The sequence below is a fragment of the Schistocerca piceifrons genome, chromosome 4, assembly GCF_021461385.2.
Source record: "Schistocerca piceifrons isolate TAMUIC-IGC-003096 chromosome 4, iqSchPice1.1, whole genome shotgun sequence".
NCBI lineage: Eukaryota > Metazoa > Arthropoda > Insecta > Orthoptera > Acrididae > Schistocerca > Schistocerca piceifrons.
Window position 1 is genome coordinate 709,847,655 of NC_060141.1, and position 19,907 is coordinate 709,867,561.

The 19,907-nt window shown below is 41.8% G+C and overlaps 1 protein-coding gene across 2 annotated transcripts in view; it reads left to right on the forward strand.

Annotated features, from left to right (window-relative positions):
• The window catches only part of LOC124795317 (nuclear valosin-containing protein-like), a 158,331-nt gene that overhangs the window by 28,202 nt on the left and 110,222 nt on the right, over window positions 1–19,907 (forward strand). For both annotated transcript variants that reach the window (XM_047259288.1, XM_047259289.1), the window contains exons 3-4: window positions 7,086–7,183; window positions 7,275–7,333. In XM_047259288.1, coding sequence (XP_047115244.1) covers window positions 7,086–7,183; window positions 7,275–7,333 — 157 coding nt within the window. The remainder of the gene's footprint in view (window positions 1–7,085; window positions 7,184–7,274; window positions 7,334–19,907) is intronic.

Here is a 19,907-nt window from a genome sequence, read left to right on the forward strand (position 1 = left end):
CTAGTTGGTGGTTGTGGTGAAACATACATGTACTACGTGATATAACTAAAACGTGTCTCACACAGCAAGGTTCTCAGCAAGTTTGCTAGATGTCACGCTAGCAGGTGGGTGTGACGGCTACCTCATGTGATGAAACTCTCGCACAGTGTACGATTCAGTGTGCAAGATAGCTGACTGGCTTCACTCAAATGAATGGCAGGGCGCATGAGCCAGCTGTGAAGTGCAGTCATTCTCAAACCATTGGGTAAAGAAACTATTCAGCTTCATGGTGAACTGCGTATCATTTCGTTAACCGTCATATTTACAGTGATATTTTAGGATTAGGTAAACTTCGGCTAGAATTTTGGAAAGTTTGCAGTGAAAAATAGAGGTCACTGTGGATTTGCGTATGGTACTTGTTAAGTCAATTGTAACTGCTTATGAAATGTATGTACCATACAGAATTTTCCTTTAAACTTTAAAGGATATTACTATTGTTTCCAGTCTCAAGAAAATGGATCATAAATGAAGCGCTTCATTCTAAACTTGCGCACCAGTGAAAAAGCCAGGATGAATTATTCATAGAATTCCTTATATCTCATCAACGGTTTCAGATATTGTAACAAGATTTTGTCCATTATAATTATCCGGGCTGTTATGTCGTGGTCGGTTGATGAATTCTGTGGTGATTCCCAACGTTTCGTCTCCGACTGCGGGGGACATCTTCAAGGGGGTCCGTAGCTTGATGGAAGGTCCAACACACACACTGGCTCCCTACTGACTGCTGCTAAATTCCGTGTCCGCGCGCCCCCGCGCCGCGGCGTGACGTCACGTGTTTTGAAAACGTCAGTGCAATTGGCCGCTTAGGCCTGCCAAGGACGCTCGCAAACCATTGGAAAAATCTGGAGTGTATAGGATCCCATGCAGCTGTGGTGATGTTTATGTGGGTACCACCAAAAGAACTGTTTCTAAACGTTTGGAAGAGCACAAGGGAAATTGTAGAAGAGGAGAAACGGAACGATCAGCTGTTGCGGAGCATGCTTTCCAGCCAGGGAACCACAATATTCGTTTCGAGGAGACGCAAGTACTAGCGGCCACGAGCGGATACTACGAAAGGCTCTACAGGGAGGCAATTGAAATCGCTAAACACCCAAATAATTTCAACCGAAAGGAGGAGGGCGTCAAATTAAACGGTATATGGATGCCGGTGTTAAAGATGATGTGTACCACTCGTCCACTACTGGGTGATGGCAACGGCGATCGACGGCGATGGACAGCGGCCAATTGCACTGACGTTTTCAAAACACGATAATTATAATGGACATGATATTTCCGGCCGTGAAAGTTTACATTTTAGTAACAAGATTTTGGCAAATGACAGTACACAAAGAGGAGAGTATTTCGCCATATGATTAATATGCGAAACTTTCATATCTAGCATGCTATTCAAGTGACTACAGGTCTTTCCAGTGAAATGATGTAATATTTAAGTGCCGTTGATAGGTGGTGAAACGAGAATTAATGTTAGTTTGGAACAACATGTGTGAGAATCTCTCTCTCTCTCTCTCTCTCTCTCTCTCTCTCTCTCTCTCTCTCTCTCTCTCTCTCTCTCTCAAGATTCTGTTGCAATTTCAACTGCATGAAAATGTTGGTGACATTAAATTTTACAAATTCTGCTGAAAGAAGCAGATTTGAAAATAGCAACAAGAGAACTTAATGTATTACTGAAAACTTGCCACTTATAACAGAGTTGCCGCAGGTTCTGGAAATCAGGGAATTTAAAACACAACAGGGAAATTAAGGGAATTTCAAAAAAAAACACAGCAAAAACCTCGTTTTCGTCTCAGATAAAATGGTTTGTTTACTGATGTGTCATGCATTGTCTCTGGCTGGGTGCAGCTGTGTATGTGCACCACTTCCTTACTCCGTCCTTCCTACCGCTTCTCTTCTTCCTACCGCTCCCCTCAGCGTGCAGTCAGTGCTCCCACCACTTCGTCACTAGGCTATAAGCTGCCAATGAGAGGCAGGGAGGTTTAAGGAGTGGTTTGTTTGAATCTGATTCTCAGAGACTGTAGACGCAGTGGCCGGAAACAGCAGTCATGCGTGCATGAGTTGTGTCTGAGGATTGTGACAATGTGTGAGAGCTCTCATTTTCTGACAAAAGCTGTGGTCGAAAATGTAATTGTGAGAGTGTGATTGTCTTTTCTACGTGCCTGTCTGCTGCTCAGCTAGCATCTGTATGGTGAATTGCTACCTATCCTTATTATTATTGATTCTCAGAGTATTTGAACAAGTTATCTGTTGCATGGATTGATCACTGTGGTCTCATTTTGTCAACATGTTGTCTTTGGATTGTGAATAGTTGACAACAGGAGTGGATTTCCATGACGGGCCAAAACCAGAGGCTGTTTCTGCGGGTACCTGTGATGGATCAGGCCTGCCAATGTGAAGCCATTCAGTTCCCACTAACATGCAGCCCCTGCCCTTCGGATTTAGTTTCACCAATCTGCCCGTAGGTCAGGTCTGTTTGTGGCGTAATGAAGTCGATTTTCGTGGTTTACCCAGGACTGTGGTGCTCCTCAGCAGGCCAGAGATCATGGGCAGTGGACTTCAGGAATTATGACTGTCTCACCACAAGTACATTGTACAGTGTGGTATTTTATAGACATTTTATTTGCTCCAGTACAATTAGGTGCTTCAAAAGTAGTTTATATTTTAGAAAGTATGGGCGATAAGAAGAAGAAAATTGTCAGTTGCTGGCGGTTTGTACACTATGTACTTGTATATTTTTCAAAGAAAAACCACACGTTAGCTGTAAAATAATAGATATAACACAGTGGGTAATAACTGACAATAACAAACATAGAACCAACATTTTATTGGTGGTCACCTACAGTGTGAGTTTACCCAATGCTTCTCTACCTTATACACTTTTTTCAAGAGGCCTACTTTTTTCTAAGGTTATTTCTGAAATCAGTGAAGGTATTTTAAATCTGTCTTGCAACTCCAAGGAAATGTATATTTATGCTACCAAATGTGTTGCATTTTATTGAAATAAAATAACATCAGTGGTTTAAATGGAACACACGTCACATTTGCACTATTGTTTTGGGTACCATAGCTGCAAAGACAGATTGTCAACTTACATCTTAACTTACCCTTGAGCTCTCAAAACTTGTCAGGGAAAAATGCTAAAACTTGTCTGGAAATCGGGGAAATATCAGGGAATTGCACTTGGTGAAACCTGTGGCAACCCTGTATAACATCTCTGTGAAGAAAGTTAAAGGGAATAAGAAGTCTGGCAAAAGTAAATGTACACTTACGTTGAAATTTTAGTGGAATCCTGTACCCCAATGTGTTCTTAATAGTGAATGATGTGTACTGGCGCTGGTCAAAGAATTTCATTCATTTATCTCATTGAGTTGAGATATATGAAAACATGCAAATTATCAAAATCCAGTTAGCTTCCCATGAAGGCGTAAAGAGGTTATCAATAACTTGACACACTAAAATATGTTTATGGTGAAAGAGTACCATTCCTCATTCCATACAGGGATAGGAAAGAAAAGATGACATGCTGTGTACTGTTAGTTGTTTTCCTATTTCTTAGATATTGTGATATAGAAATAAAATCCATTGCCCAATTGCAATCCACAACATTCATTGTTAAAATATATAACCGGACTATAGGGTTTCACCGAAATTTCAACAGAAGTAGCAATTTATTTTCCCCAGTCTTACCATCACATTTATTTTTCTTCAGAGTAGTATTATCAGTGATGAGTTTTGAGTAATATCTAAGACTCCTTGTTGCCATATTAATTGATTTCTTTTGCCAAAATACAGCTGAGTTTATAAATATTCATCTCACTAACATTCTAATGCAGTTGAAATTGCGACAGAATCATAGAACAGCTTATCTGAAGACATACATTATGTGATCAAAAGTACCCAGACACCCCCAAAAACATAAATTTTTAATATTAGGTGCATTGTGCTGCCACGTACTGCCAGGTACTCCATGTCAGCGACCTCAGTAGTTATTATACATCATGACAGAGCAAAATGGGGTGCTTTGCGGAACTCACGGACTTCGAATGTGGTCAGGTGATTGGGTGTCACGTGTGTCATATGTCTGTACACGAGATTTCTACACTCCTAACCATCCCTAGGTCCACTGTTTCTGATCTGATAGTGAAGTGGAAACATGAAGGGACACGTACAGCACAAAAGTGTACAGGCTGAACTCATCTGTTGACTGACAGACTGACAACAGTTGAAGAGGGTCATAATGTGTAATAGGCAGACATCTATTCAGACCATCACACAGTAATTCCAAACTGCATCAGGATCCACTGCAAGTACTATGACAGGCGGGAGGTGAGAAAACTTGGATTTCATGGTTGAGCGGCTACTCATAAGCCACACAATCACACCGGTAAATGCCAAACAACGCCTCGCTTGGTGTAAGGAGCGTAAACACTGGATGATTGAACCTTGGAAAAATGTTGTGTGGAGTGACGAATCCTGGCACACAATGTGGCGAACAGATGGCAGGGTGTGGACATGGCGAATGCCCAGTGAACGTCATCTGCTAGCGTGTGTAGTGTCAATAATAAAATTCGGAGGCGGTGGTGGGGTGGTGTAGTCACGTTTTTCGTGGAGGGAGCTAGCACCCTTTGTTGTTTTACATGTCACTATCACAGCTCAGGCCTACATTGATGTTTTAAGCACCTTCTTGCTTCCCACTGTTGAAGAGCAGTTCGGGAATGGCGATTGCATCTTTCAACCCAATCACGCACCTGTTCTTAATGCACAGCCTGTGGCGGAGTGGTTACATGACAATAATGTCCCTGTAATGGACTGGCCTGCACAGAGTCCTGACCTGAATCCTACAGAACACCTTTGGAATGTTTTGGATCGCCGACTTTGTGCCAGGCCTCACTGACAGACATCAGTACCTCTCCTCAGTGCAGCAATCCGTGAAGAATGAGCTGCATATCCCCAAGAAACCTTCCAGCATCTGATTGAATGTATGCCTGCAAGAGTGGAAGCTGTCATCAAGGCTAAGGGTGGGCCACACCATATTGAATTCCAGCATTACCAATGGAGGACTCAACGAACTTGTCATTTTCAGCCAGGTTTCTGGTTTCTTCTGATTACATAATGCATCAGTAGTTTATGAAAATGCCATTTCGTGATATAAAAATAAACTTTAGTTCTTCACCCACAGTATCACTCGTTTCACCAGTTATTGATGGCACTTCAATATTACATCATTTCATTGAAAAAATCTGTAATCATATAGCAAAATACTCTTCTCTTTGTGTACTGTAATTTGCCAAAATTGTGTTTCAGTATCTGAAATCATTTACGAGATAAAGAAATTCTGTGAATATTACAAACTGCCTTTTTCGTTGGCATGCGAGCTCGAGGTGAATCATTTAAATACAGTCCATTTTCTTAAGATTGGTGATAGATAGCAGTATCCCTCAAAGTTTAAAGAAAAATTCAATATGTTAGTTACATTTCAAATTCATAGTGACCTCTATTTTTCATTGCAAACTTTCAAAATTCTTGCAGTACTTTGCTTAATCCTAAGTAACGGTAAATGTGACCATAGACAGTTTGTCGTGAAGCTGATGAATGAAGCTATAAGATCTGCGAGTATCAAATTTTTTTACGGAATAGTTTCTTTACAATTGTTTGAGAAGGATCACAGATGGGCTGGCTGATGCACGCTGTTCTGTTTGGTCTCAGGAGTTAACTGTGTTTCAGAGTTCCCTCCCTGTAGGCTGTGAAGTCAGTCGTGTGTGTGTGTGTGTGTGTGTGTGTGTGTGTGTGTGTGTGTGTGTCCACTGCTCCACTGTTGCTGGATAAAGAGTTAGTGCTCGAAAGCAAGTGTGAATGTTATTGTCTGTTACATGTTACTGTGCATGCGTCGATCTGCTAAAGGTGAGTGACACACACACACACACACACACACACACGGCTCTGGTGGCACTTGTTTATTAATAAGGAAACCTGCTGCAAATTTGTAGAAGCAGTTCCACAATTGTTTCTTCCTCTGTCCACAAATGGTACATACTAACAACCATAGAGGAAAGAAAATCACATAGGTGTACCAAATTTGATAGTTGCAAATTATTTTACAGCTACCAACAGCCTTGAGCGTTAGATGAAACTGGTAATCTGCCATGTTGTAAGAAACTGTTAGACGACTCTTTTCTTAAAAAAAAAAAAAAGTTGGGTTTTATTTATGTTACTCAGACATCAGCATAATGTACCCTCCTGCAAGCTAAATGTCAAAAGTTGATTTGGTATACCTTCAGAGCCATGTAATTTTTTTAGTTTTTGTAGTAAATGTGGCAGTCACATTAAAAACTGACTTCACAGTAGACTTTAAAGAAAAAAATTTTAAAAAATCACAGTCTGTATATGTAACCCAGCACCTCTGCATCAAAGGCACACACTGACACTTAGTTGCAGAGACAGCCTTAAAAGTCTGTACTTAAAAAACACTGATCTTTTTTAAACCTTTGAAATGGTGCTATAAAAATGAATTTTTTACATTGTTTTGCACGCCAGTAATGGGCAAATTATCCAATGAATTAGTATTTTTTCGAGAAAGAAAATAATGATATGCTTCCTCGAGGAACTTTGCAGATGCTTAGTTCTGTTTATTGTCCAGTTCATAGTCCCTAAATGTATTTTTATAGTCAGTTTTCTCTGTTGTGAAAATGATGCTGATAATTCAGAAAATATAAATTGTTTGGCACTGGTCATATAACTGTAAATTTTATGCATGTACTGTGAAATCTTTGGTAAAAATTTGTCTTAAACTCAAATCAAAGAAAATGCAACTTTGTGAAATCACACGGCTGTGAGAAGTTGAAGTACCACAAATTTATTGTCATTCATGACAGGATCTTATATTTAACTTTTAATTCAGATTATGTTGAGAATAGTTTCACACTTGAGTCATATTTATTTTGCTGAGTGTCAAGCAGGTGTTGAAAATAGGCCAACTACAGAAGTGAGGACACACAATTTTAGTTTTAAACTTTCATTTCAGCAGCATAAACTGTCCTATTATTTTCTTCCAGCTTTTGCTCACATCCTAAGAAGCTACAATATAAGTCCAAGCAATCAGATGATGACTTCAAGTGAAGAAGAATTCGATTTTGGTGAAGATGAGGAACCGGTGAGAATCTAATTTTATGAATTAGTTTGCACTTACATTGTTCTTCTGTGGTGTGAGATATAATTTTGTGTTTCTTTTCCTCAAAATTCAGGATGTTAACAGAGTAAATGAAAGACTGTTGTCACTATACATGCGGCCTGATCTTCTCAAGTAAGTTTTGGTCTTAACAACTAAATTTATTCTTAGCACTAAATTTTTGAAATATTTGTGGACATATTGCACTGTTGTATGCAACTCTCTGATAACAGCTTTTTGTGTATGCTTTGTCATAGGATTAAGTATTTGACAACTAGTGATGAATATTTCATGTCTGTAATGAATGCAAAGTACAGTTCTGTTGAAGCAGCACCCTTATAGAGGGTGATCCAAAGCTATTCATTCAAGTTAATGCGGGAGGTAGAGGACATCAAAAAAACATATTTAGTTACTGTATAGATGGTCCCTGGTGGCAATTTCTAATGCTAGGGACAGTTTGCACAGAAAGTAGTTTAGAATGTTGAATAGAACATGGGCATTTACACAGACTGTTAGGATGCGTGACCATTGGCCTGTATATACTCAGTACGTCAGACCATTGATTGCTTGTCCATTTGAAGATTTCTGGCATGTCTGCAATGGTATCGGCAGTGATGGAAGTTATAGTGACGAGATCTTCTGTTTCCACAATGGTTTCATACACCAGCTGCCTCATTTGCTGCCTCCCCACACCCACCCCCCAAGGAAGAAATCCAGGCACTAGAGATCAGGTGACTGGGTGGCCAGGCCACCTTGGCCAACCCATAGATTTTCAAAGCGGGTTCTCACATGGTTCCTCAGAGGAGTGCTGGAATGAGCTGGTGCCCCATTGTGCTGGAAGTACATTCTTCGTCTGAAATTCAGAGGTACACCATCCAGCAATTCTGGCAACACATGTTCCATGAAGATGCGATATCTCTGCCCGTTGAGATGGAAAGGAAGACAGTATGGTCTAGTGAGCCTATCACTGAGAAAGCTGCCCCACATGTTAACTCCGAATTGCTATTGATGGCACAAGGTTGAGTACCTCGTGGATCCTCATGTGCCCAAACAAGCAAATTATGGGTATTAAAACAGCTTTCGTGGGTAAGAAAAACCTCGTCGATGTGCGGGACCTCGACTGGAAATAAAGGGTACAGGACAGTCTGTTGTAAAAACCACTGGGTGAACTGCATGCATTGGGGGGGGGGGGGGGGGGGATATTAAGGTGCTAGTGCTGCCACATAGTGAAGATGAAAAGGATGAAGCTGCTAGTCCTGTAATACAATACACTCAAGTCTGTCTGACACCAAGTATATATGCAATAAAGAGTATACTTCAACATGTCACAGAATATAGTCTTCCATTTTGGGAGTTCGCGCTGTAGACTCCAACTTATATCATACATACTCAACCTACATCATGCATACTTGCATGGAAAGTGCTTGTTTCATGAAGCAGGCAATGCAGACATCTGAATGTTTCTTGTTGTGGAACCTTTCTGTTTGGAAAGCACTGTCGGTGCTCTCTCCATTTACAAAAACCGCATGTTGGCCGTTTCTACACACATAAAACAATCCATGTTCAATGTTGCTGTCACAGGCGAGTAACAGTTGCTACTGAATCAGTATATTCCCAAAGAAGTCACCTTTGTTGTCAAAATATGGTGATACTTGTGAATGAATCAGAGTGTTTCCAAACAGACCTTGGAGCAAACTGTCTGTACACAGAGGAGTTGTGAATGTACACATTCCCACTCAGTGACACCAACACAGCAGCTTACTTCAGCTCCACTAACTAAATAATTACAAGTTGACTTAGAGACCATATGTTCCTTATAAAAATGTATTTATATCGATGTTCTCTACCTCCAGTATTAAGTCAGATGACTATTTATGGAACACCCTTTACTTATTCATAATATGTGCACTGTTGGGCATTTATAGAGTGAAGTATCTGCCCTTTTTTCTTTAGATGCAGAAGGATATGGTGTTATATAGACTAGTCTTAGAGCCTAAGGGGAATACAGTGACTATCCTGAAATAAATTCTTTTATAGTATTTTTTGGCATTGAGTTACCCAAATATCATTATGGTAAAGTATTCATATCATTTGATTAAAACTTCGTAAGGAGTCAAAACTGGTAATAATACAATTTGTGCGGCCTGAGACTGAAAATACTATAAATGACTATATGTAGTTGTATTGTTACAGAAAATATCAGCTAAAATCAGTGCTGATACTTCCTCCTTCGTATTCCAGTTTAGTTGTTTGGCATTGAGAAACTTTGCGTCATACTTGCATTCCACATGCGCCATAGAAAAATGTTTGTTGAGAATCCACCTGAGGAGCAGACTTCGTAAAACCATAGAGATGGTCATGCCTTGTGCATATTAATGACATATCGCTTTCTCCTTTGGAAAGAATGATTATGGCTTCATGTGCAATAATTGCAACATCACACATCCAAACAGTTCTGACATGATGGGAATGTCACATCATGATGCAAAGTTTCTGTTTCTCTGACATCTGTGGCACTTATAGTTGTGGCATTGCCAACATAATTCTTCCCAAATGTGCTCTGTCACTTATAGAACACATGCTATGAATACATACTATTCACTTAACACTTTGCAGTCATCTTGGTCATTGTACACAGGCAGAAGTAATAGTGTCGAAAAAGTATTGTTAACGGCGTGTGGTGGTCAGGCTTGAGTGTATGGGTGCTTCAGGTATTAGAGGTTTTCCATCCTTCAGTATCTCTACTCTGCAAACTGACACCTCTTCCTTAAAACTGAAATTGGTTAATAGTGAACTTGAGTCTGTAGAATTAAATGCACAATCAGTTTTTATAAATTTTAGACCTTTTTGTCTAGATGTGATCGTATATTGTTGCAAAGTAACTAGATAGTTTATAAAGTTGACCGCAGAATGTGAACTGCGTTAATTTATCAAATTACAGTGTGAGTGACTGTGGATGACTATTACGTGACAACTGGAGGCTGAACTTGAACTCAATTTTTTTTATTAATCAAGCACTTACAGATTATAGCTATGTTACCTGACCACAATATTATTTTACTTGGCCTTCTGTGGCTATTATCAGAAACAAGTGGTGGTGTCACCGTAAACAAGTATAGTGGCGTGTAAGGAAAATGCACCACATTGTGAGTGATTTCAAGACACTTGTGCATATACTATCAAGCAGTTCACTGTGTCCTCGTGAAACAAAGCCGATTGAAGTGCACTCACTCCTAGGAGCAAAATTGTCTCACTCCTAGGAGCAAAATTGTGGTTGACCAATAGAGAAGAGAGCGTGCGCGCCACACACACACACACACACACACACACACACACACACACACACACACACACACACACTTGTACTGACCTGTTGACATTACTCCTCCACATCGTCACCACCAAAATTCAAATATTTGCCGTACTGTGACACCAGCATTGTTATACCTTCATTAAAGAATGGTGCATCAGCCAGTTGTCGGCAGTGTCCTTGAGCTCATCATCAGTTTTGAATGCTGAGTAGCTGAGCTGGCCTTCATCTTGTAGAAAAGATTAAAGTTGTTTGATGCCAAGTCTTGACTACAGGGAGTATCTTGAAAAATCTCCCAGCCAAAAACCTTGAGTTTTTCTTCGTTTAATTCACAGTGTGGGGTCAAACATTGTCATGAAGGAGAATGATTGAAGAAAAATCATTTGCCATTTGTTTTGAATTGACCTTTGGAATTTTGTAAGTCTCACAATAAACCTGTGATGTCAGTGTTCTCACACATTAGTGTCATGAAACCTGTCGTCAAAATTCTTTTGCAGTCACAAAAAACTGTAAGATTCATTTAGTAGTTTGACAGTATTTACTGGAGTTTTTTGGGCTTATTGGGAAAATGGATGTGAATCCATGTATGTCTCATCCCCAGTCATGATTCTGTTCAGAAATTCCTCCTGCTCTTCATGATAGTGCTGAATGAATGTCAAAGCCGAACCCATTGTTTCAGTTACATGAACATGAGTTAAGCACTTTGGTACCAACTATGTGCAAAACTTAGGATGACCTAAACTCTCTGTGACAGTTTTAGTGTGGGTTGTCCTCAAAATCTGGATCATGTATAAGAAATTGAGAGTGGATATCTCACATGTACAATTTCGTCAACATGTTACACAAGTTCATAAGTCACATCTGAATGTCTTCCTCGTGCTTTCATTGTGCACATCTGTGCATCCATCCTTTAATTTTCTACAACCCTCCATCACACATTCACTTCTCTAACCCCGTATCATACAGTGACACAGTCAATGATGAATCTCAGCAGTAGTGACTCCTGCCAGCAGGAAGTGAATGACAGAACACACAATACATAATAGCAGGAGGCACAATAACACAGTACATTTCAATCCTATGATGTTTACTCACTGACGAATACAACAGTACTGATTGATGCAACGTGATCTTCAAAGTCTCCTTGCCTCTTTGAGTAGTCCAAACATGTTGTAATCACTTGGATTGAGGTCTTTGAAGTATGGCTGATGTGGTGGAGTATTATAGTGCAGGTCATTGATGGTTGCAAGTGTTGCATTAACATTATGTCATGTTGCAAAGTGACACCTGTTGTCAGAAGTTCACATTGCTTTGATTTTACTGCAGCTTGAAGCTGATTATTTAACATGCTGGAATATTACACACTGGTGAGTTTCCCCTAGTCATGTAGTAAGCCTAGACAACACTTCATCGTGAAAGTGTGTCAGCAAAACCTTCCCTGCAGATGGCTGCATCCAGAATGTCTTTGGTTATGGCACAATGACTTGCTTGTTCTCTTTGTTTTTGGTTGGTGGTAGTGTACCCAGGTTTTGTTTCCTGTAATGACTCTTGTGAAGAAGCCATCACCTCCTGCCTCAAAGCGCCTCAAACGTTCTTCCCAGATATCAGTATGTTGCTCTGGCAATTCTTTAGTTATCTGCTGTGGCACCCATGTTGCATACACATTGCAAAATCATGAACGACGTAATGTGCTGAGCCATGACTAGTGTTAAGATTTGCAGCTGTTTCATTCACTGTTACACAACAATTTTCAATCACAATGGCTTCAACTGCTGCAATAGACACTAGTTCACAATGTGGTGTGCCCGACTTTGACGCTAAATGTTTGTCACATAAGTCGCGTCATTTCCAAACTTTCTACTCCACTGATAAAATTGCTGCAGTGATAGATATGCATCACCATACTGGACTTTCATTTGCCCAATGCTTGCAATAGGTATCATAGCTTCACTGCTGAGAAAATGTGTGACGGAACACTGTTCTAACTTGCTCCATGTTGCAGGTGTGGTTGTCATTGTGAATTGGTATTGTAGCTACATTTTGCTTGTCAGTAGTATGTTGCTGCATGTAGGACATTCCTACATCATTCGTAACAATTGTGTGAAGTATCAGTTTTTAATTACAATTTTAAGATTTTAATTTGACTTCCTCTTGGATCTAGTGGTGAATAGATAGTGGGTTTTTGCGTGCATACATGACCAGTGTCTCTGGCTGCTGATGGTGGACTGCAGCTGCACCTGATGGGAGAAGCTACCTGACGTGTGGTGGTGGTGGTAATGAGGAGGCTGTGGTGGGGAAGAGGAGGGATAGCAGGGTAGAGGTAGGGAAGGTGGTGTGCTGCTGGAAGTGCACAGGGACATGGTGGAGACTCAGTAGAGCTGCTAGGTGCAGTTGGGAGGTTTGAAGTTTGGGGGGGCAGGAAAAAGAGAGAAGCTGAGGAGGAGGAAAAAAATCTGTTGGGAGTGTTGGTGGAATAGAAGGCTGTGTAATGATGGAGTGGGAGCAAGAAAAGGGATATTTAGTTGAAGGTCAGGGACTAGTGAAGCTTGAGGCCGGGGGAGGGGGGGGGGGGGGCGCTACAGGAATATTGTGTTTATTCCAGGAAGAGTTCCCACCTGTGCAACTCAGAACAGTTACTTTTGGTAGGAAAGACCCAGATGGTGCAGGCTGCGAAGCAGTCATTGAAGTGAAACACATTGTGTTGGGCAGTCCCAGCTGCCTTTTGGCCATCCTTCGTTGGTGGCCATATGTGTGGACAGACAGCTTATTAGTTCTCATGCCCACACAGAAAGCAGCACAGTGGTTGTAGCTTAGTTTGTAGATCAGACAACAGATTTCACTGGTAGCTCTACCTCTGATGTGATAGGAGATACCTGTGATCAGACTGGGAGGATGTGTGGTACAGTTTTTGCTTCTAGGTCTGAGCCAAGAGGTTGAGAGCAGGTGTGGATTAGTGATAGTCAAGGATGTTGTGGAGGTTTGGTTGACTGCAGAATACCACTGTGAAGGTGTGGGAAGCATGGTGTGGTGGGTAATGTATTCCTCATTTCAGGGCATGGCGGAGAATGTTATTCAGTTGCTCCAGTCGTGGGTGATACTGAGTCACTAGGGGAGTGCCCTTTTGTGACTGGATGGTGGGTTTGTGGGCATGGTAGATGTCTGGAGAGGTATGTTTCTGTACAAGGTTGGGAGATTAATTTTGGTCTATGAAGGCCTCAGTAAGACTCTTGGTATATTTGGAGAGGGACTGCTCATCACTACAGTGGGAGTATACTGATGGTTGGTGAGCTTGATATGGTCTGAGCTAAAGTCCACACAGAATATGGTGGCTGATGTGCACTGACCCATTTTTTTCCTAAGCTCTGGGCCAGTTTATTCCTTTGTTTGGGAGGAGAAGCGTACACATCTTGCCTGTTTTCGGCCAGTTGGCGAGACAAAATTGAGGCACATTTCATGCTGTCTTTATCAAAATGATGTTAAGGAAACTATTCAATAAAATTTCTGTATTACTTATAGCTTCATATGTCAGTTTTTGATGACATGCCCATCATTTCATTAATAGTCACAGGCATTGTGATATTTGCATTTCAGTAATACAGTAAGCGAAATTCAAAAAAAGTTTACAGTGAAAATAGATATCGCTAAGATGTTAAGTTTTATGCATATTGCATAATATGTTGCTGAGTATGAATTTTAGCTAATATATTAAATTTTTCTTTAGACTTGGGTGGAGGTGTCTGTCACCAGTCTCAAGAAAATTGATCTGATATAGCACATTTGTTTGTGATTGCGTGTTCCAGCAGTAAAGTTAGAATGGAATATTCACAACATTGCTCATATTTCATAAATGGTTTGAAGTATTGAAATGAGTTTTTGGCAAATAATAGTATGCAAAGAGGAGAGTATTATGCCATATGGTTATTACTCCAAACTTCATTATCTACAGTATTATTCCAGTAACTACAGAATTTTTCAATAAAAGAATGTAATTTTTAGGGGCCATCAATAATTGGAACAATATAAGTGAAGAGATTACACATTTATTTTTGTACATAGGATGCATTTTTTTTGTAAGCTGTTGACTTAACTTTTCCTCACTTCCTCGCTTAATAAACAAATGTTTCAGAATTCTCTTGGAATTACATCTGCACAACATAAGTGAAGTGACATTGTGTAAACTGCACTGCATTATAGATCACTGCTTCTGTTGCATTTTTCAATGGAATTGTTTTTAGATACTAACCAAAGCAGAGGTGACAATAGATCATTTCAATGGTCACCATGCAAGTGTAGGTGTGCAGGGGCTCCACTTAATATTTGAGAAGTGTGAGCATAGGCTTTAGCTCAGAACAGCACTTTCCCTCCAGCATTCGGCATTCCGTCTACAGCACCTGTCTGCAACTCCCACCATTACTGCTTTCCCCCCACGTGTGTCTTACCAAGTGTGCATCTACTGGCCACATCATTCTTACGTATTGTACCAATGTAGCCATTCTTGAGGCGAAGGTCAACATAAAGGAGGGTTCCTTGTTGTGTTGTAGAGGACCAGATGAAACGAATGGGAGGAGAGGTGTTAAGGTTCTGGAGGAATGCAGATATGGTGTCCTCATCTTTGGTCCAGAACATTGTCATCAGTGCATCTGAACCAGGGGCCCTATTGTATATCATACATGCCAATCAGTGCAATATGTTAGCCTCGATAATGAAGTCATTTTTGGCTCTTTATGAGAATTTGTTATTCTGTAAGCTTCTGAAACCTGTTACTGATCAATCCTTCTGCCAATTTGCTGAGAACTATACAGAGAGGTGGTTAGGTTTTGCTATGACCACTTCTTCAGTTCATTGTGATTTGTTTACAGCCAGGATTTGTTAGTTTAGAATTACTGAGTGGTTTTAGTTTCGGATTTAGTGATTGTTTCACTGAAGAATCACCAGGATGCCTCTGAGTGGAAAGTGAGTTCATAATAGACTGTTTTCCTTTATTATAATTACGGTTTGTATTATTACGCGGAGTGATTATAACATATTATCACATAATAACTGTTATTTTTATGGAATTAAGAGTTTAAAAATTGTTAAATTTCAAGACATCGGCTCTGCTTATGTATATTACGTGAGCTGAATTTACTAGTGACTTTTGCATACTTTCCCGCAAATGGTTTAGTTATTAATTATGGAAACACATTTACTACTTTTAAATAACAATGGAAACATATTTTGTGAAGCATGATAGTGGAAACCTTCCAAAATTTCATGCGTTTATGGCTTACGCCTGCATCATTCAGCAACGAAGTTAAGCCTGCAGCCCTGTCCAATAGAATGACCAGGAATAAAGCGCTTGGTGTGTACTAGTTGTTGCAGTCAAGTGGTTAAGGCAACAAACTTCAGTGTTTTGCACCCCACTGGGTATGAAAGATTTTTTGTTCTGTTCATATTTGTTATAGACTTTGTTGTTAGTGAAAGTTAAGTGTGTGTGTGTGTGTGTGTGTGTGTGTGTGTGTGTGTGTGTGTGTGTGTGTATACCTGTCCTTTTTTTCCCGTAAGGTAAGTCTTTCCGCTCCCGGGATTGATTGGAATGACTCCTTACCCTCTCCCTTAAAACCCACATCCTCTCATCTTTCCCTCTCCTTCCCTCTTTCCTGACAAAGCAACCGTTGGTTGCGAAAGCTTGAATTTTGTGTGTGTGTTTGTCTTTTTTTGTGTGTCTATCGACATGCCAGCACTTTAGTTTGGTAAGTTACATCATCTTTGTTTTTAGATATATTTTTCCCACGTAGAGCGTTCCCTCCCTCCCCCCTCCCTCCCCCCCTCCCTCCCCCCTCCCTCCCCCCTCCCTCCCCCCTCCCTCCCCCCCTCCCTCCCCCCCTCCCTCCCCCCTCCCTCCCCCTCCCTCCGCCTCCCTCCCCCTCACTCCTCCTCACTCCCCCTCACTCCCCCTCCTCTCTCTCTCTCTCTCTCTCTCTCTCTCTCTCTCTCTCTCTCTCTCTCATATATATACACTCCTGGAAATTGAAATAAGAACACCGTGAATTCATTGTCCCAGGAAGGGGAAACTTTATTGACACATTCCTGGGGTCAGATACATCACATGATCACACTGACAGAACCACAGGCACATAGACACAGGCAACAGAGCATGCACAATGTCGGCACTAGTACAGTGTATATCCACCTTTCGCAGCAATGCAGACTGCTATTCTCCCATGGAGACGATCGTAGAGATGCTGGATGTAGTCCTGTGGAACGGCTTGCCATGCCATTTCCACCTGGTGCCTCAGTTGGACCAGCGTTCGTGCTGGACGTGCAGACCGCGTGAGACGACGCTTCATCCAGTCCCAAACATGCTCAATGGGGGACAGATCCGGAGATCTTGCCGGCCAGGGTAGTTGACTTACACCTTCTAGAGCACGTTGGGTGGCACGGGATACATGCGGACGTGCATTGTCCTGTTGGAACAGCAAGTTCCCTTGCCGGTCGAGGAATGGTAGAACGATGGGTTCGATGACGGTTTGGATGTACCGTGCACTATTCAGTGTCCCCTCGATGATCACCAGTGGTGTACGGCCAGTGTAGGAGATCGCTCCCCACACCATGATGCCGGGTGTTGGCCCTGTGTGCCTCGGTTGTATGCAGTCCTGATTGTGGCGCTCACCTGCACGGCGCCAAACACGCATACGACCATCATTGGCAACAAGGCAGAAGCGACTCTCATCGCTGAAGATGACACGTCTCCATTCGTCCCTCCATTCACGCCTGTCGCGACACCACTGGAGGCGGGCTGCACGATGTTGGGGCGTGAGCGGAAGATGGCCTAACGGTGTGCGGGACCGTACGTAGCCCAGCTTCATGGAGACGGTTGCGAATGGTCCTCGCCGATACCCCAGGAGCAACAGTGTCCCTAATTTGCTGGGAAGTGGCGGTGCGGTCCCCTATGGCACTGCGTGGGATCCTACGGTCTTGGCGTGCATCCGTGCGTCGCTGCGGTCCGGTCCCAGGTCGACGGGCACGTGCACCTTCCGCCGACCACTGGCGACAACATCGATGTACTGTGGAGACCTCACGCCCCACGTGTTGAGCAATTCGGCGGTACGTCCACCCGGCCTCCCGCATGCCCACTATACGCCCTCGCTCAAAGTCCGTCAACTGCACATACGGTTCACGTCCACGCTGTCGCGGCATGCTACCAGTGTTAAAGACTGCGATGGAGCTCCGTATGCCACGGCAAACTGGCTGACACTGACGGCGGCGGTGCACAAATGCTGCGCAGCTAGCGCCATTCGACGGCCAACACCGCGGTTCCTGGTGTGTCCACTGTGCCGTGCGTGTGATCATTGCTTGTACAGCCCTCTCGCAGTGTCCGGAGCAAGGATGGTGGGTCTGACACACCGGTGTCAATGTGTTCTTTTTTCCATTTCCAGGAGTGTATATATATATATCAGTATTCATTGTTGTTTATTTGTAAGAGCATACTCTTGCTTGTCACAAGTATTTATCTGCGATCAAATTCTTAACAACAGGAGACTGAGATGAAAGATCCTCGCCATAATATTTTTAGACTACACCACCATATATGAAACATTTTGATTCATCAGATGCATGTTACAAACTACGATGAACTTCAGTAGCTGCACTTGCCACATGCTCTCAAAAAGGCGTTTCTTAAATTTTGTTTTAAGCCCCAAATCATTGATGTATCATATAGGGAAGTAGGCTACTTCATCATTTGGATCTTTAAGAGTGAGTTACAACAACATTCTGTGGATCATCTCAGTCTTTGATACGCACTTAAACAATTTTTTTGGTGTTTTTATAGATTTATTTGTACGGTGTGGTACTACACACCATTTGTAACTCATACTCTGAAATGTTAAATCCAAAACAAGATGTCAGTCTAATGAGAATAATATAACATAATATGGCATCTATGACAATTTCGAGAATGTAGTCAAATACCCTATAGTAATTATGCTGGCATAATGTAGTCAGCAAAATTTTAGCAATACTATGTACTCCGTACACACTTTTCAGTATTACGAAGAGTTGGGTGCTTGTGTTGGCTACTAGCTGCTTCGTATTTTTGGCACTATGCACATTTCAGTGTGCATTTACAGCTTTTGGCTGATTGCTTTTGGTTGGTTGGTGCTTGGAGAACTGACAAAGTGCCTCGGTTCTTTTTAACCATGCAGTATCAGTTCCAAATGGCTTATGGAATAATGTGGGGCTCTTTGAAAACAAGGCCGTTCGGTGCATCTGCCTACCAGATTGCAGTGTGGCTGAAAGATATAGGATAGGCCCCCAGATGAGGGGTTTGGAATTCTGGTTGGTCAGAAAGGATTCCTCAGGATGACCCATGAATAAGTTGGCATACTACTGTGCCAGGTGGGTGTCCATTCCTGTACTATGGAATTGTCTGTAGGTGATGTCTTCAAAGGAAATGCAATTGTGGGTGAGAATATAGGTTTTCATGGTACCAGGAAGGAGGTTATAGATTTGGAGTCATTTGGGCATTGGGGAAAGTAACACTCAGTGGTGGCAAGGTCATGGGCATTTGGAACATAAGTGTAAAGGGAGGCAACGCTAATAGTGATGAGAACAGTGCCATGTAGTAAAGGAACAGGAACTCTGGAGAGTCAGTGTCTTTTATATAGGAGGGTAAAATACATATTTAGGCTAAAGGTGTCAATCCACAAGAGCAGAGATTCTCTCAGCAGGGGCACAGTAACTGGCTACAATGAGGGCATCCTGGGTGGTTGGGTTAATGGGCTTCAGGAAACATTTAGAAGATATGAAGGGCGTGTGTTTATTTTTAGGTTGGGCCTAAGGATTTGAGGAGTGACTGAAGAATCATTTAGGATTTCTGGAAAGGTGTCACTGTATTAGGATGGTAGATGGAAGATTAGGACAGCTGGTGGAGCCCCTCTGGCAGGTAATCCCTGCAATTCAAAACCAGTGTTGGAGCCTTTGGTGGGAGGTAGGATTAAATTGTCATGATCAGTTTTTAGGTGATAGGTTGCGATTCTGCTGTGTATGTAAGGTTGGTTTCCATGTTGAGGGATTTGGAGAATGATGATGAGGCAAGGTTTGAGGTTGAGAAATTCTGGAATGTTAACAGGGTGATTTGGTGGAATCACATTTGGATGGAGAATTTGAGTCAGGCAGGGTTCAGTACTGGTTTTGGATTGAGTCCAACTGGTAGGGTTGATGGCAAAAAAGTGTTTTTCACTGTTGGGACCAGGAAGAGGAGGAGGAGAGAAGTAGTCTTTGACAAGTCCAGCACAGTTGAATTTGGGAGCGGGGCAAAAGGTAAGGCCTTTGGTAAGGACTGAGGCTATTGCTGGGAAATTTAATGGCAGTGTCTTTAGACTTGTTTAAGTTCTAGATTCTGCAACGGGGTGGGAG